Source organism: Gymnoscopelus microlampas (genome assembly GCF_963454915.1).
Source record: "Gymnoscopelus microlampas genome assembly, chromosome: 15".
NCBI lineage: Eukaryota > Metazoa > Chordata > Actinopteri > Myctophiformes > Myctophidae > Gymnoscopelus > Gymnoscopelus microlampas.
In genome coordinates this window covers 34,909,735-34,932,386 of record NC_139952.1, presented here as the reverse complement: position 1 = coordinate 34,932,386, position 22,652 = coordinate 34,909,735, and the positions used below count along the sequence as shown (strand labels likewise).

Here is a 22,652-nt window from a genome sequence, read left to right as displayed (position 1 = left end):
ATGTAGTGGAGTAGAAGTAAAAGTATCGGAAATTGGAAATACTCAAGTTAAGTACAAATACCTAAAAATGTTACTTAAGTACAGTACTTAAGTAAATGTACTTAGTTACTTTCCACCACTGCCTATAGCTCCTCCTCCTCCAGATCATTCTCCACAGGATGGAATCACCAGCAACAACTGCTGGTCTGGGCTGGCAGCACTCTGAACCATATTTCCTGAGGGTCCTTGGAGAGAAAAAAGGCTTTTAAAGGCTTTGAAAAGCCTGGTTTGATGATGCAGGTACATCAGTCAAGTTCTCCCTCTCTGTACACCGTTAGAGATCTGGAACATCAAACTAACTTTACAATATGGCGTTGTTGGCAAACTTCAATAGTGCAGTAAACCTGTAAGTCTGTGGTTTTAAAGATACCACAATATCAATACATGTGCAAACAGCAATGTACTAGATGGACTGTATTAGATGTTAAACAGATACACAGTAGAGTGATGTCAGTAGAATGAATATATGCTGGCCTCCGGTGAGAGGCTGCTATCATCAACCTGGCAAGGAAAGCCCCGATACATGACTGGTATATTCTGCATGACACTACAATGACAACAGCGCCGGCAAACAGACTCAATTCCCACCAACAAGGTGGCACAAGAGATGCTCCGTTCTGTCTCTGTGGACTTGTATCCTGGAAGCAGGAGTGGGAGTCAGCCGGTCCATCACGTATCCACCACTACATCAGTGACCCAGGAGACAGCGTCATAGGAGATAGATCTACCACGCCGGCAATGGACTCTGCTGAACTCTTGCACACTGGGGTCGGTTGCTACTAGTCAACTGTGAAGTCAAGTGGGGCCTGATAGACAGCGCAGTATGCGAGCCTGAGTAGACTGCAAAACACATAATCACCACCGGTCTCCTGTACAGACCACCTTCAGAGGCCGGCCTCTTCCAAGTGGGACCAGAGACAAGGTCGTGGCTACACACTGAGTTGGACATTTGACGATGATACATGAAAGAAGTAGAATAAAGAATTACATTATGGGCAAAATACACACTTCTCTTGTCAACAATCTGTTTTTCACAGATTTCTCCAAGGTTACTTTCACTTCCACACCTGAAATCTCAAGTCTTAAATAGAGCCCTTAATTATACCATTAATTTAGCAGGCCTGGAGCATTATGCAAAAATTACAAGACGACATTAATTGCCTTTATACATTTACTTTATAAAACAAGACAGATTCAAATAGTAAATATGACACTTAGTTCACACACCCATATAAAATAAGAACTTAATTTGTTTAACTCCTATAAACCAGTGACATGAAACCTATAACTAAAATGTACAATGTACATTACTTCCAAATTACTAAGTGTTGTTCTTACCTCCCAAACCTGTGCAACTCACACAAACCCAATTTATGCTTTGTCATACACATGTGTAGCACGCTGAAAATAGTGCATCTATCTTTTTGCAACATTTATTCGTCACACCCCAGCTGAACAATATCTTGATAATTACAATTGTGTCACAATTTTTACATAATCGCAATCATAAACGGAATTATTCATAATCATAATCGTTTCCATGTTGAAAAATGTTCATACATTTTCACACATTTTCCAAAAATAGCAGATCTACAAGCTTACAACACGTCACATTGTGACATGTAAGCTTGTAGATCAGCCATTTCCGCTTTTTTTTTAATAAAATTATAAAAAGTGTCAGTAATTTCTTTGTATATTTGTCATTATCTGCCCTGTGCAATTTGTGATTATGAAGCCTAAAAAACAAACAGAAATTTTAATTGTATTCATATGTTCCAATGTTCAATGCCAAAAACACAATAAAATCGTTAATCACAATTATTTGTGACAATTAATCTTCAACTTAAATTTGTAATCGTGACAGAGGCTTAAATGTCCGAGCTGCTCCAGTGTCTCCTTCTCCACTGTTGTGTCCCGCTCCTGTGACGCACCGGACCTGCCTTGATTTGGCTCTGGCACGGTGGTACTCCGTACTCTTTTCTATTACATTTCTTCTGTCAGACCAGTGTTGTAGGCATGTAACTCCTTTCTAACATAACCATGTCTGAACAAAAAGGCTGGCATTTGAAACAGACCCCTCCATAAAACTCACTTTGACCTTTTGAGCATTATGCCCCTGTTCCTCACAAAATCTCTTATATTTTGCACAGTTCTACCTTTCAGAGTTTTATATTCAGCATCTCTACACTGTCTGCTCTCAATCACTGATGCAAGTTGACACTTGGAAATGTGTACTTTGAAGTGCTTCATAACAGCATTCACTTCCTTCTCTGTCCATTTCGTTTTCTTCTGCTTGCGATCTGCACAAATACAAAAATGCAAATTACATGCTTAAAATATTCCCTCGGAATATTGTTTACTAATTCAGATTCATATTAATGGTCAGCATTTCAAATTCTAGCTCAATAGCAAACATTTTGGAGGTTGTGTGGGGGACCCGGGTTTGAGTCACGGGAAGGACATTAAAGTAACAGATTGCAGCTTTAACTATTTGTATAGACATAAATGTCTGAAATAAATAAAGGAAATTGTCTGGAGTGAGTCAAGATATTAACTTTTGATGCCGAATTGAAAAGTAGTACTCTCAGTTAAATAATAGCAAAAGCTAAATCTGTGGTATTTGTTCCGATACATTACCTCTGGAGCTGGTGACCTCATCCAGTGTTTCTGTGTGTTTTGCTAGAACATTACAAGAAAAGGGGATGTTATAAGTTACATGTCTTTGGATAGATAGTGATACATCATACTGTACATGATTTAGACCCTACGAAAACGTCTGGAAAAAGAACTCCTGAGGTGGGTCAAGATGGCACAATTTTTACAACTCATTCCGTGTCTCATTGTTGGGCTGTGGACAGCTCATAAACCTGCCTACCAATGACATCATCGATGTGGATTCTAAATAGAAACTAAGTCCTTTTTCTTCCTGGAAAGGTATCATGCTGAAATAGAAGCCATTGTTTTTGCATAAATTACAAATATTGATGGTCACTGGCCAGCAAGTTTCTGAACTGTCCACAGCCCTCCTCTGAGACACAGACTGAATAGACAGAAATGGTACCATCATTATAATGAGCATTAGTGAGGACCACTTATATGACGAAAGGTTGAAAATGGGTTTAGTTAGAGTGCTTTGTGATCGGTCACAGCAATGTCTGAATTGGTTCAAAACTGACAGATGAGTTGGGGTATAGACAGTGTCTAATATGCCAGTAGTTAAACTTGGGAGATCCAAAAGATGAATTTGGTGTCTCTCCAGGACCCCAACTTACATTATGAATTAACCACTTATAAGCCCTCTGGAAGGATTAAGGGGAACCTGTCAGCGGTGATCACCTTCATTGACTTCCAAAAGGCTTTTGACACCATCCACCGAGGGAAACTCATAAATATTCTCCGGGCCTACGGAGTTCCTAAGAGAGATGGTTCAGAAGATAGAGGCAAGCTACAGCCAGACTTGAGCCAAGAATTTGAGATCCTAGCGGGCATTCTACAAGGTGACACTCTGGCCCCCTTCCTGTTCATCGTAGCGATGGACCATGCACTGCGACTCGCAATCAATAGCAGAGAGGAGGCACTGGGTTTCACTCTGGTCCCGAGGAAGTCAAGGCGAGTACACCCCATCATGATTACTGACCTTGACTACGCAGATGACATAGCCCTAATCTCGGATACAGCAGAGAAGGGAAGGGAACTACTACTGGCAGTAGAAATGGAAGCGCACCACCTACGTAGATGCACTGCTGCGCGACAGCTTAGCTAACAACAGAAAAAGTGTACGGCTGAAGGCAGAGTTCGAAGATGAGTGTGGTCTGAGCAAGGGTGCCGGAAGTAGGGAGTAAACAGAAATTATCTTGCTGTTGCTGACACCATTCATTTCATTAGGATTTCTACAACATGCTACAACATCGTGCTCATTGCATACCCTTTAGTTGAACAGGCTTAACAGATTCTTCATCCTCTCCCTCATCATCACCATTGTTTGCAGTGTCCCAAGCCAGGTCTGGTTCCATTTCATCTTGAGAAAAAGGTCATACATGCATGTTACTCAAGCACTGTGTCTCTCACAAATAAGCATGCACACAATAAGTTTAGATAATACATTAACTTGTTCACATACCAACAATTTCAAGCTCATCGAGCGATTTTCCTTGGAATTTCCAAAGATATCCATGCTCCATTTCTTGTACTAGCTTTGAGATTTTTGCCATTTCTAAAGCTGCTTCTGGTAGCTGATAAAAGTCTCTGTCGGCACGGATGGAACAGCCCAATAAGGTGGCAAGTTTGCAAAGCTCGTAGTTTTTGAGGTTGAGAATGTGAAAAAGTGTTCCAACGTGCTTACGAAAGTATCTAGACCTGAGACACTCTGGACTCTGTGCACCGCACTCACTTGCAAACGTCTTAATACAGTTCTGTCCATTGTAGTGGCCATGGCCTGTTGGCGGAAAAAATAATAAAGGGTTGCTCACATAAACATCACATGTAACTCTTTTCTTTACAAGCAGCATCACTGCAGTGTCAACTTCAGGGTTTAACAAAACGGCAACTTTCCCGCCACTTTTGCATGTAATGTCTACCCTGCTGAAGTGTGTGCACAGCTTTTGCTCAAACTCTGACAGGACAAAAGCTGCGTCTGTATCATGGACCTCAGCCCAGGTCCTTTCCATGAAATCCTTGATGGTCATTTCAGAAACTTCACTTGCATGCAGTTTGTTGAAGATGATTATTTGAGAGAGTGTCACTTTAGCAAGTTCCGAGTATGTCTGTGGGGAGTCTTCTCTCTTCAGGCTTTCAAGCGCCTCCGCTGCTTTCTTTTGTAGGTACCGGTACAGAAGCTGTACATCCTGTGTGAATGGAACTGTCAACGGTCGTTTGTTGAGCTGAGTAGGAGGAGCAACTTGGAGAGCATCCAGTGCTTCCATGTGTTTTGCTTGTCCTAGAAAAAGGTCAAACATTTTCTTTAGATAAATGGTGATCAATAAAAAATAATAATTTAAATTTCCTTTATTTGACCAGGTGCTTTAGACGAGTGGTTCTCAATGTGGGTTCCGGGGAACCCCAAGGGTCCCTAAGGGGGTTTCCAGGAGGTCCCCAGCAAAATTGGTTAATATCATCAATATCAGTTTCACCACGTTAACCCTATTATATATATCAGCTATTTGAAAATAGCAATAATATGCAAAGCGTTGTGAGATGGTAGATTGGCAAAACATTTTTATCAAAGAAATTAGGAAAAGTTGGAGAAAAATCTTGCATGAGGGTCGCTGGCACAAAATACTTTCAGACGGGGTCCATGGCCAAATACATATCAATTTGGTGGTACTTGACATTAAAAGTTTGAAAACCACTGCTTTAGACCCTATGAAAAAGACATGGAATAGACCTCCTCAGGTTAGTAATGGCTCTCTAGCATTTCATTTCAGGGGCGATAGAGCACTTTGTAATCGCTGGCATTTTTTTGTCACAGCGTTGTCTCATTTGGTTCAAACTTGGCAGATGACTTGGGCCCAGGGACAGGGTCTACACCAGGGGTCTTCAATGTTTTTCACGACAAGGACTCCTTACTGTAGCTGAGAGACAGATGAAGCAGGGACCCCCTCTACACATAGTGTATAAAATTGTGTTGCATATTAAACTTTCATAGATTTCACAGATAGCTCCATATAGACTAGTTTGACAGCACCATCATCAGTGTTGTGTAAATTAATGTTACATTTTTTCATTTGTTAACACATTATCTTTTCTATTAATATGCTGGATTCATGTCAATGTGTCATTTCAGACATTTAACCACTTAACCAAGCGATACATGATAAACTTGGCCTTTGGCTCTGTACTTGGTCAGATCTTTTTCCCCTCTACACCAAATCTCGTTCCCGAAAATAGCCGATCTACACGTTGTGAGCATGCAGAGCTGCTATTTTCGGCTAATGTTTCTCCCAGAATAGCAAAGGTTCAAGTGGTTAATATAGAAAAATAAAGTTCCAAATCCAATCACACTTGGTCAAAGCGTCTCGAAGTGCAATTCCAACGATTGATTAAAACTTTAAAAGAAAAACATAATATAAGTGACATTATGTGTGTGTATATATACTATACAGTACACTATATACCTGTGGAAGTGCTGGGCTCCTCCTGTGGGGAAGTGGTGGGCTCAGCTTGTGTTAAGTCCATCCTTGTTCTTTTTCCTAAGGGGGCAGCATTGGGTTAAAGTAATGTCATTCCACAGCAAGTGTCAATTAATGAAACATTTTAGTGTTCATTGCGTACCCTTTAGTTGAAGGGGATGATCCGATTCTTCATCCTCTCCCTCATCACCACTATTGTCTGCCAAGTTCCGGGCCATATCTGGTTCTAGTAAATCTTGAGAGAAAAGCAACGGTATACATACATGTTACTAAATCACTTCTGCGCTCACAAAAGGTTTAGATAGACATACAATTGCACACATACCATCAATTTCAAGCTCATCTAGAGATTTTCCTTGGAATTCCTTAAGATGTCCCAGCTCCATTGCTTGTACTAGCCTTGAGATTTTTGCTATTTCTAAAGCTGCTTCTGGCAGCTGATAAAAGTCTCGGTCGGCTCGGATGTCACAATCAAAAAAGGTGCCAAGGTGACAAAGCTCGTTGTTTTGGAGGTTGAGAATCTGAAAAAGTGTTCCAACGTGCTTTCGAAAGTGTCTAGACCTGAGAAACTCTGGATTCTGCGCACCGCACTCACTTGCATAAATCCTAATACCGTCCTGTCCTCTGTAAGGTTTATGGCACTTTGGCCTAGCAAATACGAAGGGGTTACTCTCATACACCTCACATGCAATTCTTTTCTTTACGAGCAGCATCACTGCACTGCAAACATCAGAGGTTAGCAAAGCAGCAACTTTTATGCCTCTGAATATCATGTCTACCCTGCTGAAGTGTGTGCCCAGCTTTTGCTCTAACTCTGACAGTAAACCAGCTGTGTCTGTGTGGTCTTCAGCCTGGTCCCTTTCCATGAAAGACTCAAGAGTCATTTTCGAAATTTCACTTGTAGGCAATTTGTTGAAGATGCTTATTTGTGCGAGTGTCACTTTTGCAAGTGTTGCGTATGTCTTTGGGGAGTCTTCTTTCTTCAGGCTTTCAATTGCCTCGGCTGCTTTCATTTGTAGGTACTTGTACAGAAGCTGTACATCGTGTGTGAATGGAATGGTCGGTGGTTTGATGACCTGAGTAGGAAGAGTACCTTGGGGAGCATGTTCTGCCCATCTGGATGAGAAAACCTGCTGAAATTTCTGTACCTCCTCTACTGCCTGCTCATCATCAGCTGCCTTGGTCCTACTGAGGATAATGTCACTTATCTTCATAAGTCCACGCTCCAATTGAAATGCAAGAGTTGGTCTCTGATAGGACTGTTTCTTTTCATCGAAACCCGAAACCTCTTTCATAGCCTCAATAACTTTGTCAACACTGTTAGGTTTTACAGCATCTGCGATGGAAAATAATGATTCCTTCTTCTTCATGGCTAAAACAAGTCTACCCAATACTCTGAGTGTACCCCTGATGTACTCGGGGACAACTTTGTTGGGATCATTACTATCCTTGGCACAGAGGTCCTGAGCCAGTTCTAATATATGGACATCATTTTGAACAGCAACTGCAACCTCATCTTGTCTCATAGCTTCAAGGACCTTCAGCGTCTCAGGGGAATGTTGGCTGTTCAATGTAGATTGAGCAAGAACGGCAATACCTAAAACATTAGTACGACCAGGTTCAGTGCCTCCGTCAGGCTTAGAACGGCATGTACGGGTATGCCTCCACAGCGTACAGCGGATAAACATGGCTTTACAATATGGACAGGTCAAATAGCCTCCTTTTGGTTTTTCTTTTTTGACTGGTTTTCTTTTCAACTTCAGTATTCCACTTTTCTTGTGCAAAACCTCTTGATTGTGTTTGTGATTTCCTCTGTTTCGTAAAATATCAAGTAACCTCCTCCTTTCCTTAGAGTTCTTACGGAATGAGAAAGCTTTAGCGACATCTGGCTCTGTCTTTTTATGAATCTTTTCAAGGTGGCGAGCAATTTTAGATTTTGCTTGCCCACAAACGTAACAGTAGTTTTTTGTGGTGAAAGTGTGTTGTTCTTGTGGCACAATGTTCTTCTCTGTCAATATCTTCCCCCCAACAGACTCGGTTACTCTTCGTTCTTTCCTCAGATGAGGAAGCCGCTTGTTAATAGTCGACTTTCTCAAACGAGGAAACCTCTGCTTGTCAATAGCAGACAAACTACTGCTGCTGTCAGAATCATTGCATGGTTCTGGTTCACTGTCAGGCATATACTCTTCAGAGCCGGATTCTTCAGAGCTGGAAGCAGCCGTGTCCTCTGGCTGGAAATATGAACAAGACAACAAATGAATCACACACATCCAAGAACAGAAAAGGAAAACGATAGCCTGCACACTCTGCATTTCTTTTGCAGATATAACTCAAACACCCACAGTGACGTAAAAAAAAACACACACACTCTTCTTCAGGCTAGACTGAAGCGTAGGTGCACAAAATGTCAGTAACTGGATTAAATTAACTCATTCAGTGCCACTGGACGTCTAAAACGTCCTCAGTGTATAAGCCCTCAGTGCCACTGGACGTTTAAAACGTAAAAAAAAAAAACATGTGGAAAAACATGTTCAGAACCCAAGATATGATGATTTGAAGATTTGCTGCTCCATTCACTCTTTGTTTAACTTCTTACTGAAAAAGGCTGTATCTTGGCTCCTGAGCACTTTTTTTTACAATGAATTTTGGCTGTGGCAATCAGAGCTAAAATTCCATAAATAAGCTGGGTACTGAATGAGTTAACAAAGTGGAGCCAAGTGTGCAGATATTAAACCTGATTCTGATTCACATTTATATTGGATGTATTTATTTATTTATTTATTTGTACTGACATTTTTCTTCGGTGGCCTTCCTCTGGACCTCTTTTGGGGCGGGGATGTGCTCTTGGGGGATGGGTTGGCCATGGGATCCTGAGAAAGGAAAAAACAAGTAACACTTGAAGCTTTTTCTTTAGAGCTGTAAACAGTTCTGTCCTCTGGTTGGAAATATGAACAATACAAAACAAAGTGATCGCACACATCCAATAATCCTTCTAGGTAGGTGCTGGACCTGTACACAACCAATGTAAAAGGGATAGTTCACCAAATAAATTACTTATTTTCTATCAATTACACACCCCATGAAGCCTTGAATTCATGGCGATTTCTTTGTTTTTGTCACATTCCTATGCCAATAATTTGATGACCGGTGGTGTCTCCGGTAGGAGACTCAGAGTCTCGAATTCAAGGCTCCATGGGGTGTGTAATCGATAACACCCAGAGTTCCGTTTAAACAAAAGAGCAAGCACACTCTTCTTCAGGTTAGACTGAAGAGCGTAGCTGCACAAAATGTCAATAATTTAATTAATAAGTGTTCAGACATTCACCTTTATATTGGAAAAATTAACATACATACGTGTGTGTGTGTGTGTGTGTGTGTGTGTGTGTGTGTGTGTGTGTGTGTGTGTGTGTGTGTGTGTGTGCTTGCGCGCGTTTTGTTTTTTGAGTGGTGCCAACCACTCCTATATCTGACTTTGTCTGTGTGTCCGGGTGTATGTATGTCCAACAAACAAACATTGATGACAACATCAATACGGGGCTCATCAAAGGCACCACTCTCTTCACACAGGGTGTGATTTTATTTACTGACATTTGGCCTTCCCCTATTCCTCTTTGGTGACCTTCCCTTGGACCTCTTTTGGGCTGGGTTGGGCATGGGCTCCTGAGAGCGAGAAAAAAAAAAGTTTCACAATGGAGCACATCTGGTAAAGTTCTCATTACACTTACTGGCTACAGCCTTCCTTGTTTCATTATTGATGACACATCCCTGTATTTCTTTTCAAAGTATGGAGATTAACCTGGAATCCAGACTGATTCTATGTTCGGTGGATTTATTTTCTCACTTCGCTATTCAGTCTGGCCAGGGTCGATATAGGGTTGATATGGCTATGGAGACATACGAGTTTCTGTATAAAATGCAGCCCACAATAAGTAGGTCAGTGTGGTCCCCCACAGACATCCCTTTGCATTATACTGTATTATTATTATACTGTATTACTGCATTATACTATAAGGGGGTGGCCATAGCTGAGTGGTTAGTGAGCCCGCCTAGGGAGCCAGAGGCCCTGGTTGCCCCAGGTTCGATTCCAGGCCACGCCAGCATATGAGTCGATGAAATTAAATTTGTCCCTGAGCAAGACTCTTAACCCCTAATTGCTCACAGGTTCTCATTGGAAACAAGACCGCAAGGACTTTCATGAACGACCTGTTAAAAGGAATTATCCTTATCCTTACTGTACAGTGTATACGATTATTAAAACAACCATATTCCGTTTGATAAAAAAAGTGGAAACAGTACCCTCATATAAAGCATCTGACTCATACAACAGCAAACTGTGAATATGGTCAATTAGGGTAATGTTGCATTCAATGGACACCAGCGAAATGAAGCTACAAACTGACACCACTTGAGTGACAACACTTAAGGAAAGGCCTGCGAAAAAACTCATTCTTCAGCCTAGACTGAATCATAGGTGCACAAAATGTCAGTGACTGGATTCCATTTGCAAAGGGGAGCCAAGTGTGCAGATATTAACCTTTATATTGGATGTATTTATTTATTTGTACTTACATTTGTAGTCTTCGGTGGCCTTCCCCTGGACCTCTTTTGGGGCGGGGATGTGCTCCTAGGGGCTAGGTTGGGCATGGAATCCTGAGAAAGGAAAAAACAACAACTAAACACTTGAAGCTTTTTATTTAGAGTGTCCTCTGGTTGGAAATATGAACAAGAAAACAAAGTGATCGCACACATCCAAGACTCCTTCTGGGTAGGTGCTGGAATTGTACACAACCAATGTTAAGAACAGGGACAGTTTTTCATGAAGCTCCAACCTGACATGTTTTTTTTATTTTGATCTTGCAATTGTCCCTAATTATGTTTGTATATTATCATGATTTCTATAACTTGAATTCTGTTTGGCATCCTGCCCTTATCTGTATACTGTCATGATTATTAATATGGTAATGTTGAATCGTTTGGTATATTTGCACTTATGAATTGAGCCTATTTATGATTGATTGTTCTCTAATTTTATTCATATGAGAGCACCTGTCACCTTAAAAGAGTGATGTCACATTTTGGTGTGAGCCGATTGGTCCACGATAGGTTAGACAGCCTATAAAGATGGTCTCTCTCGGTTTGGTTGTTATTCCCATTAAAACTTTTTAAATTACATTTGAAGACAGTGTGCGGGAGTCTTGTCTTTCAATAACAGAAAATGAAAAAGATAGCCTGCACACTGTAGATCTCTTTTGCAGCTACACTAGACAGAAGAGCGTAGCTGCACAAAATGTCAGTAATTAAATTAAATTTGCAAAGGCTAAATGTTCAGACATTCACCTTTATATTGGATACTCAAGTACGATGTAAGAGCAAAACAGCCACTGTGTCAATATGGTCAATAACATCTAGTCAGTGTTTGGAGGAGTAGAAGCAAACCTACCCTCTCATTTCCACTGTCCATCGTCTCGTTATCCGACGACAAGTCATCGAAAGACTTCGAGACTGTTGGTGTATTTTCCAAACATGGAAGCTTCTGCTTGTTGATGAGGGTTTCAGAATCACTATATAGAGCACTGTCAGGTATATAGTCTCCAGAAAAGGATTCTTCAGAGCTGAAAGCTGCCGTGTCATCAAGCTGGAAATATGGAAGGACAAATGTTACTTTATTTTCCACATTTTCAGTTGAGTTTCAACAATTACAGTAATAAATAATCTCTGCCACAATATATAAAAAAAAACTTGAATCCTATACTTTGGCTGGATTCCCGAGGCCCTGTCCTGGTTTTCGCTCTACAATATACATGTTTGCCGAAAATAGCTGATCTACAAGTTCACAACGTGCCGTGCTTCTCGTCGTGAGCTTGGAGATTCTGGGGCTGAATGGTAGTCCCAGAATAGGGATACTAGGATACTGTAAGTGATATTCTTTTGTTAAAAGTAAGTGTTAAATAGCTCTATATCCCCATAGTTATCATTACTATATAATGTTTATTCAGTATCTCTCCAGGTCTTCAATGAAAAAATGTCAGGATAGCAATTTCATCCAATCGGGAGAGAGATTGGAATACTATAAAATGTAAGCTGATAAATGGGTACTCTGTCCTGATTGGAAGAAATTGGTGACGCACATGAAGAGGTATTCTGTTTACTAAAGAGCTGGAGAGACAGGGAGACCGCTGTTACTGAACAAACACTAATTACAACAGTGATAACTATCAGAATACAGAGCTTTAACTTTTGAACTTTTTTAAACTTTTGAACTTGTTTCAACCAAAAAGATATCACTTACAGCACCTTTAACTGTGCTGAAATAAAGCTGGGTTTGGAGCATTCAATTAAGTATGCAAGTGCTATTTCCTTATTCATGCAGTTTTAATAACTTCAAACATTTTTCAATTATGTCAAGTTAGTGTATGTCACACAAGAGAGCACCTCTGATTACTTTGACAATGTAAAACAGATTTACTCCTTCTTTGTTTCTTAAGCACTTAAGCCCCATTCAAAAAGAGTGAAAATAGCCGAATCTTCTTTTTCCATTTTAACTTTTTTATTCTATGACATGGACGCCAGCGTTGATGTGGTTAATAATATTATATCTGATTATATATTTTGGTGGGGTCATTCAATGCCCTTACGTCTGAGCATAGGTAAACCCGTTTAAGTTCGACAGCAACGCCAACCAGAACACCAGCTTTTATCGCATTTTATTTTGCAATTCGATTCTGTGCGCTCTCTCCAGTTGACGTGTTTCTCCATATCAAGAGGAAGAGTAATATTAGTTTGCCGGTTAGATATGATCATCATCATTGCAATGACGGGATATTTTGTTAGTGCCTGCATATACTGTAACTCACTGCACTGGAAGAAACAGACTGCGCTGGCCGCAATTCAATGACCCCAAACTAGAGGCCATTGAATCATAGATGATCATACCTACCTTTTTGTTCTCTGTTGATGTTGAAGCTTGGTCCTCAATGGCGTCAGGCTCATATGGTTCTTTCCAGGACTCCTCAAAATATATAGAGATGTACATTACATAAATATTATGTGTCATGTAGAGTGTTTCTACTAAATGAGTTGCTAGTACGCATGAAGCCCACCGTACATTAAAAGGTGTTTGATCAGTATCAGGAGTCTCCTTGTCTCTTCAGCTCTTTGGTAAACTGAAAGTGCAGTTTCAGGCTGAGATACTAATTGTATCGAATCAGGAGAGAGAACTCATACAGGATACAGGATAAACACGTGAAATTGAAAGTGATGACAAAGAAATAAACAGACAAAATTGGAACAGGAACACTATACATTTGAAGAGCTGTATAGACTGTTACTGAACAAACGCTCTATAGCAATGATGACTATCTGAATATAGAGCTTAAAATATTCAGATTTGTTGTTTAGTTTTAACCTTTAATCAAACAGGTCCCAGGTCAAGTGTGTTTTCACCTATTTCAGTTGCCCTCATAACCAGTGTTGGGTAACATTACTTTTAAAAGTAACTTGATAGGTTACAGGATTACTCCTACTAAAAAGTATTCTGTTACGTTACAGATTATGTATGCGTTACAGACGATTAAAACCCCTCTGCGAGGAAGTGTGGTAAACATAAAATCAAGAGTGCAGCCTACGGAGTGACCACCAGTGTTGTACTGGGCTCCACCAAGGCTAATTTCTTTCTTTCTCCTCCTTTAGCTAATACATCCAAAATGAATGTGAATACTTCCACGACCATACTAAAGGGCAACCCTCTTCTCTCAATCTCTGCCATGTCGCACAGGTGCAACAAATAAAAGTCATAAAAACAAGTCCAGTAATATGGTCAGCCGTGTGTCACACCAACAGTGGTGACCCATTGAATAGAATGATTACGCAATGACCACAGACTGCAAGGCATCGTCACCAATTTCCGTGTAACATCTGTGCAAGTCTCCGTTGACAGAGACGAGCTTGTTCATTTATCAGGAAACAGCGCAAATGCGTCGGATGGATTTTCCTTTTCCTTTGTGGCAACAGAAATATATAACAGAAACGCGTTAGGTTACTCCGTTACCCCAAAAAGTAATCTGATGACAGTAACTGCGTTACTTGCAACGTGTTAACCCCAACACTGCTCACAACGTAGAATGCCATTTGCTGTGGTGAATTGAGGGTGTATACATAATGACATGGTTGTTGGCACCAGGGCTGGTCAATGGGTGATAGCAGATTGAATTCATGTACCGGCACACTTGTTATCACTGCCCTTTCAAAAGTTTGTAAAACTAAAATACTAAATTGCTTGTTATTGTGGTTTAGACAGTGTGTGCCAGTATAATGTCATAACCATTAGTGCTTTCACAACAAAACTTTTGTAGCTGAATGCCTTTTTTAAGTTTCACCAGATCACTGTCCATCCTATTTTTATGTTTTACAGTATTGTTTAACTTGACCAACATGGCCACGTGGTGCCATCAGCCTCAAATAATTATGCTAGTGAAGTGCTAGAAGTTCATTACAGCATGACTGTACTGTATTATTATGGGGCAGGAACATAGTTGCATACAGTACGTGAGTTGAGGGCTAGCTCAAGCTTACTCAGAGCAGTCTGTCAAATGACAACCACACCATTTAGTGCTAGCAGCACAAGAATGGATGATCTTAACCACTTAAGCACAAATGCAACGTCAAAAAATAAAAGGTGTAAATAAAGTTAAATTTGCATGCTTGCGCATGTTGAGCAACTGTTTAACTTTTAAAAACCAACAATTGCCTTTAATAAGACTAGAGCAGTTTGACTATTGACAGTGTCAGATCCTGTTCTGTTGTGAAAGAACAACCACACACTCAGTCAGCACATACAGTACAATGCTTTTAGAGGATGCACTATCAACATGGAAGAGTGTGTTCTGGCCATTATAGTTGAGTTCTCATAAACAAACACAGAGTTGTCATGCATGCCCATGCCCAACCCCAAGCACCTAATAACATCTAGCCATGGTTTGCCAGGGGAATAGTCTCAAAACTTACTTTCTCGGTTCCTTTTGCAGAGATCTCCTCAGCAATGTTTTCGGAGATGCTTTCAGAGTCAGGTAGGTAGTCTCCACCACAGGATTCTTCCGAGTTGAGAGCTGCCACGTCATCTAACTGGAAATATGAACAAGTTTCATCTTCTTTAATGAATTATGGTAGTAAATGTGTTGCTACATTTTAATATGCAATATTATCTTTTACTTCACATTTCTTCAAGACTAATAAAATAAATCATCATGTGTTAGATTCAATGTTCAGATCATTGTCCTCCTAAAATGCATTGACCTCTTAATGTATTACTATTACCTACTGTAATAGTAATACATAGCCACTAGCCAGTGGAGCAGAGCTCTTAACTCTTTACCTGCCATTGACGAGATTTCTCGTTTTTCTCCGCATGGCTCAGCCAGCCGTCGACGAGATTGACGAGATTTTTGAAAAAAATATTTTTTATTTTATTTTTATTTTTTTTGTTTATCACAAAGGAAGCAGGAGATAACGCGATGCGAAGATTTTCTGCTCCATTCACTTCAATGTTAAAAAATAAACGGAGACAAAATTCACATGTTACCTATTTTTGCAATGTTATTCTCTGGCAGGGAAGGGGGTAGATTGTGTATATACTCTGGCAGTTAAAGAGTTAATGCGTCACGCTGCGAAGCATTGAGAGCTTGTAAATTGGCTATTTTCGCTGTGCAACATTTACATAGAAGACACGCTGGCTTCTATGGAATCCAAATGACTGAAATCAGGCGACTGAGACATTAATCCATGCACTTGACATCTCCCGCCACTTCTTTTCACCCGACAGTGAGGAATTTAACAGAGACTGCATAATGCAAGCAGAGGCCTCTCAGTTCTGCTCCCTGCTGAACAGACGCCCCGGTAGGAGTCGCAGAGATCACCCTCCCACCCGTGAACACAGCCGATTGTGTTTGTTGGAGGGCCCAGCCAAGCTGGAGACACTGTGGAGGAATCGAGCCCCAGTCTCCACAGTGGTGGGCAGGAACTTGCTCCACCCAGATGCCAAATATCGTAATATTTGAGATTATATGTAGGTGACAAGGTGATCAGAACATGGGAAGGCAATGCAGTCAAACCTACTGTACCTGATCCTTCCCCGACAGGATGGAAGTAGTAGGGCCATTATCCATTTTTGGCAATCTTGATTCTTCAGGGCATTCCTGTACATGTATATACAGTACATACACTTACATACAGTACATGTGTATGTGAATGTGAGGTAGATGAAGGGATAGAAGGGTAATGCATGCACATGTACCTGTACAGGCAGACTGAAAGGCTTTGAGGTGAACAGATTCACAGGCACTGGCACTAACACAGGAAATGGGACAGGCAGGACTATCACCCTGGGGAAGTAGTCATCTGAGAGCAAACACATCCAAACCGACAGAATTAGGAGTGTGAAAATAATAACACTTACAAATGAGCATTTGCCGTAGTGGTGGGAAAAAAAACGTTCATTTCAGTGAACGTCCTGTGTACGGGGGAGGGGATGGGGGCATGCGCGATAGTGTGAACGTAACAGTTTCAGAAAGTGAACGAGCTCGTTCACGTTCACGGCAAAGAACATTAACATTCACTCAAGAGGACACCAAATGGTGATTCTGACTGTAATTTGATATGTTGACAAAGATAATTGATTGTGTGTGTGTGTGTGTGTGTGTGTGTTTGTTACCTGTCTGTGTCTCAATGTTGACAACCTGTGTTGTACAGGAGACTCCTACATCCTGAACCATTGGTTTACAGAGGAGGGCTTTGTTCTTCATAATCTTGCAGGAGGAGGAGGAGGAGGGAGGAGGAGGGGCATTCGTTGCTACAGCTTTCAGACTGCTGGTCTAAAGTACAGAGAAAATACAGTAGTAGGACATACTAAATAAGACTAATTAACAGAAGTAGTGACAGCACCCTCTGGGTCTAAATCTGTACTGTACATGTAAACATAAAAAAAACATCATTTTTCCATCTGTGGTCGCGGTCGGCTGTTGTGTGTGTGTGTGTAGTATATATATATATATATATATATATATATATACACACACACACACACACACACACACACACACACACACATTTTATGTATATATATATATATATATACACACACACATATATATATTTTATATACATACATACATGCATACATACATACATACACATACTGTTTGTAGTCAATAAAGTGTGGAAGCTTTAATTACAAAATGGTGTCAGCAAGAGCCAACAGTAGCACTCAAGTGTGCTACAGCGACATAAAGACCAATCATAACGACATTTATACAGTTACGTGGCCCTTCTCATGATTTTGTGGCCTCAGTGAGGTAATCTGTAGCCAGAATTGTGTTAAGAATTACCATATTTATCATAGAACAAGGAGTAAGACTTCTACTTTTTGTGTAATATAAAAGTTCTATAACCAAGTCATATGGAGAGTAAATTAAAAAAAAGGAATATAGACTACTGTATATATAAATTAAGTAATGCTACTCCTACTCCTACCAGTACTTAAACTATGACTTAATAGTTTTTATTTAAAGTTCACCAGGTCCTACCTGGAAACTCATGGCACAGGGTAGAGAGCAAAAGTTTTTGATAGATTCATTAGACAGGGCCACATGGTAGGCTGGTAATGTGGTCTTGCGACAGTTGTCACACGGATATGGGACATCTGTATAGAGAGACAACATTAGTAGGCTTAGACAGGAATGTGCGTACAACTTTTTCGATCAAGACAGGGAGAAAAAGATAAGCAATTCCATCATTTCCCAATTAATTCACAGTTGTGGAATATTGGCAGGCAGCATTCTAAGAAACGCCAAATCAAAAGTATCAAATGTGTATTGAAAAATGCAGTAATTACTACTAGTTAGCTTGACGTTGTTTGTGCTGTAGTCTACTCAATCACTAATGGACTCTAGGTCTAAGCTATGGTGCATGTGAATAAGCATGCAAGTGGGGAAGAGTAGGAGATACACCAAGAAAGCAAATATATTTTGTCAGGTGATTCCTCAGCACACAAACAGTTGGTGGTCTGGACTGAAGAAACCATCACAGAGAAGCAAAGCAAGGGGCAAAGCATGGATTTTGACAGAGAGAAACACCATCCTGACAGTGAGTCCTCGGTACCTGACACACTGGCTGCCTGGATCTTGTAGGCCATCACACAGCTCTTGGTACATAAGAGGGCAACATTGCCACCGTTCTTGACATCAAACATATCTGATGTCTGCCTGTAAGTCTTGCAAATGGCGCATGTGCTCGGCGTCTTGACTCTCTGAAATTAAAATATTAAACAGGAGAGAGGAGACGTTAGGACCTGTTTGTACACTACAAATTTGCAAACAAACAAACTTTTAGTCTTTATATACAGTTGGAAGGGCAATGAAGAGAAGTGTACATGTAATCAATTTATCCTGTGACCAGCCCTGGTGCCAACATCCATGTCACTATTTTGTGTATAGTCTCAGTCCACTTTCAACAGTATAGTTTTATGTCATTTAGATTCGTTTTGCTTGACCACAAATGTTAAGTGTTATTTTGATAGCATACTGTTTAGATCAGAGGTCGGCAACCTTTGTGACATGAAGTGCCATGTTTTCATTTTCTTGATAGTCAGTGTGCCATATCAACATTAAGTTTAATTGTGACACTACATCAAAATTAAATATTTCCAACTGACTTTGATTGTCCATATGCTATACATAACAACCTTTACCCCCCCCCCCCCCCTCCTTCTTTAGAAATAATCAGGATGTAATGATCATTAGACTCAGAGCAATAACCCACCTATCTCCCAGACTCCCTCCCCAGTCAGAGTTATCAGTTTGAATGAATGTAGAGTTATGCTCAGGATGTAATTTGTATATAGATGTGAGTGTACTTAATTTAACTGACTAAACTTGTTTTGAATATTTAATTTCAAAAGAAAAAAAACCTCTCTCTCACACTTATGCCAGTGAACATTGGGGGAAGGTTGCCTAAGGTTGCCTACCCCTGGTTTGGACAGATGCTTGGTTTGATGTGTAACCGGCTGCTACCCTAGTTTCTTTAAAGCATTACACTGTCCTTGTTTGCACTCTACGTATGTGACTATTTACCCCTGCCGTTTGTTGGCCAGGGTTCATGCTTACTTTGATTTCACACTTGTAAGACAATCTGGATAAGAGCGTCTGCCAAATGCCTGAATTGTAAATTGTATAGTGTGTATTTATACACCTGATGCCATGCAGCAGTAAATGTTCGTTCAGTTTGTTGCTTGTGAGCTTTCACACTACCACCTATTTTCGACATCATCCAGGCTTAACACCAGTGCTCATCCCTACCCAGTACCCCAATAAACCGGCACAAGTCAACGCTCTACATTCCCTTATGGATAGGCCTATCACAATTATTTGAGATAAACACAATTACTTTGCATAGTCGTCATAATCAAATAGTTTTCTGTACCTGTTTGAATGTGGTCAGGCATTCGTCACTGCAGAGTGTTCTGTTGCCATCATTCAGGTTCAGAGTGATTATGTTGTTGAAGCAGTAGGAATCGCAGTTCGCACAGTAAGACACGGTCAGGTTTTTTGCTGTACGGAAGCGTACATAGCAGTCATCACTGCACATCTTGTGGACAACATCATCCAAAGTTAACTCATGTTTACTCTGCAGAGGAGAGATAGGAACAGTGGGTTTGTGTTACATACACACATTGCTGTTTTTAATATGACTTTTAATGCATTACTGCTGTATTGACTACACAGTGTTACATAATAAATATGCGATGGGCTGCATTCCAATACAGAATTATCTGGTTGAGCCACCAGTGGACCCCTGTGTATCATTTATATATTATTATTAATTTGTGCATACGGTCATCATAGGCAAACTGATAGAAACTAAAAGCTTTGTTCATCTTCCCTTGCACTGAATGAAGTGTTTTGTACATTGTTCCCTTAGAATTCAGTGATTGTTTTGTACAATGTTCCCCAACAATGCAGTGACTGTTTTGTACAATGTTCCCTCACAATGCACTGAATGCGATGTCTGTTTTGTACAGTGTTCCCTTACAATGCAGTGTCTGTTGCACACGCTGCAGCGTGGCTGTGACGGTTGTGTCTGTAAGGCTATTTTATTGATGATGGTTCTCTTGTGGTTGAAGGAGGAAAGGCAGGTGTTGCTGCAGAATGCCTTTGTGGTGCCTTTATCATCCACAGGTGCTACGATCAAGTCCTGCGGGCGCTCTATCAACCTGATAGAGATCGGAGAGAAGGGAAACGCAAGATCCCAATGAAAATCAAAGCACGGTGCACAAAAAACAAAACAAACACTAAAACCTAGCAATGATATCGTAGAATTATGTTTGCTGCATCTCAGCCTGCAATTGTGCATCTCTGCTATTAATAATGTGTGTAATAATAATCCAGCACACAGATGAAAGCAGCGTTACCAAATTTGGATATTTGCTTATGGTCAATGATGTACAGTAAATGCAGTTTTAAATGGCCTTGTTTTTCTACACTTTTTCAGCGGTGTACAATTCGCAGCTATGCACAGGACACTAACCTCTGATAGAGCCCACAGTAAACTAGCGAGTACTCACTTAAAGCAGTTGTGGCACTCCTTTTTGGGTGGGTTGGCTGCAGGGTTGGCTGCAGAAAGACATGGAGCAGAGCAGAAGAGGTCTGGGCAGCGCTTCCTCTGGTAAACTGTCAGGCCTTCCACCAGGGTCTTCTTGCAGTGGGAGCAGGACATGCACACGCTGCTCCTCGGGTCCTCCTGTCAATAGCACTGACTTAGGGCACTTATACCTGGACTGCATGGTTCTATACCATCATTGTATTTGTTAGGAATAATATTATCAAGACATTTGTGAAGAGATAAGTTTGTATTTCCTACCTCTGCAGAATCGTCAGGCTCATCTTTGATGCCTGCTACAGAACTAGAACTAGATATAGACCGTGCAGGGCTCCGTCTACATCTAGTTCTAGCACAGCTGGGCTCCTCTTCCATAGACTCAGAGTCGTCATCCATCTTTAGGCTTAGGGCTTAAGCAGAACTAAGAAAGAGACACAATTTGGAATGTGAACTCCGTCACAAACTGCATAGCAAACATAAATGGAACAATCAATGGTTATACATTCTCAATCATAACCTCTTAGCTAATAAGCATTTAAGGCTGCAATCCATAAATTTCATGTCCTGCCCAAGATTTCTCCCCGTGTGGGAGATCAAACTTGTACTTCTAAATAGACTTCTAAAAAGTATAAAGTACCTGCTTGCTTGACCACCTGCCTGGGGAGATCGTATGGACACTACTGTATCTTCAGGAAGTATTACTAAAATCTATTCTCATCTACATTTCTAAATGGAAGAGTAGGTTGGCCAGCGCTCCAACCACCGCAGATGTGTGTAGTTACATTGTATCAACACACTCTACCATGCAGATTGGTCAATATATAATCCGGATAATCCGGATGGGAACTGCGAGGTTCCCAGTTAGATCCCGGGGCTCCCCCAGAGTTAGTCTCGAAGAACACTCAAAGTGTCCTTGAGCAAGTCGCTGAACCTCTAATTGCTCCCGATGAGCAGGTTGGCTTGCATGGTTTCCTCCGCCATCGGTGTATGTGTGAATGTAATGCACAATCTATGTAAAGTGCTTTGGATAAAAGCTAGATAAATGCACCATTTAACTGAGACAGTTAAGGAAGGTCGAAACCAATGCAACTCCTTGAAACTGCCACTGGATAATGGTTGCAGAGTTGCAGAGACCAGCTCACACAAAAAGATGTTATTTTCTGGAAACATAAAAGTGCTTGTGTTTACCTTAGAATGTTTACCAAGTCGGTATCTTTCCACACAAATAACACATTTATTCACTCGAACTGCAGGTGAACAGAAAACATCAGTGAACTAAATAGTCAGCCCTTGACCAAAGAACACATGTTCACGTTTTGGCTATAGCTAAGCTATTAGCTCCCAAGTTTTACTCTCTCCTGGGCCTTTGAGGCTGTTCTGTGTTAAGAAGCGGCAAGTGAATGACAAACGAGAAAGTAATAACTACCAACAACAACTGTCGCCACAATGCACGTAGTCGGTATAGTGAGTGCGTTCTGTAGAGGTTGAGAGAAAGAAAAGCAACGGTGTTTATTGTTTACATGATCTTCTCTCGTCGTTTTCCTTTTCCGTTTACTTACCAGAGAGTAGCCGAGTAGCAGCAGCCAGCCAGCGTTCAGGCGCACTACCGCCACCTACTGTACTATGTTGGGAGTATGAACTGTTACAGTATCCTATCTCTATCCATTCCTCACAAACAAGAAAACAAGGCTAGGTGAAACCAGAGCCATGTCAAGACTAGAGAGAGTTGATGCCACTCTCTCTCTCTCGATTCTCAAAATATCTCTGGGTGAAACGTAGCATATGACTGGGTCTGGTGTGTCCATGGGCAATGTGCGAAATATTAGACCACTCAGAAAG

General features: G+C 40.8%; 1 protein-coding gene across 5 annotated transcripts; it reads right to left on the bottom strand.

The window, feature by feature from the left end:
- Positions 1-1,139: 1,139 nt before the first annotated feature.
- On the bottom strand, positions 1,140-22,350 carry LOC311062338 (uncharacterized protein). Of its 5 annotated transcripts, none has more exons than XM_084081294.1 (23): positions 22,240-22,350; positions 21,075-21,234; positions 20,779-20,954; positions 20,247-20,427; positions 19,638-19,841; positions 18,318-18,465; positions 17,744-17,859; positions 16,873-17,032; positions 16,456-16,559; positions 16,283-16,357; positions 15,171-15,287; positions 13,105-13,176; positions 11,608-11,802; positions 10,737-10,817; positions 9,756-9,827; positions 8,960-9,037; positions 6,493-8,398; positions 6,310-6,402; positions 6,153-6,227; positions 4,160-4,975; positions 3,965-4,057; positions 2,677-2,718; positions 1,140-2,339 (listed from the first exon to the last, which is right to left on the bottom strand). In XM_084081294.1, exons 2-23 carry the CDS (start codon positions 21,207-21,209, stop codon positions 2,128-2,130), a joined length of 5,151 nt encoding a protein of 1,716 aa, XP_083937420.1. In that variant the 5' UTR covers positions 21,210-21,234; positions 22,240-22,350; the 3' UTR covers positions 1,140-2,127. The 5 variants fall into 5 exon arrangements, with proteins under 5 accessions (XP_083937420.1, XP_083937422.1, XP_083937421.1 ...); XM_084081296.1 differs by having other exon boundaries at positions 13,105-13,173; XM_084081295.1 differs by having other exon boundaries at positions 22,002-22,344.
- Positions 22,351-22,652: the final 302 nt, after the last annotated feature.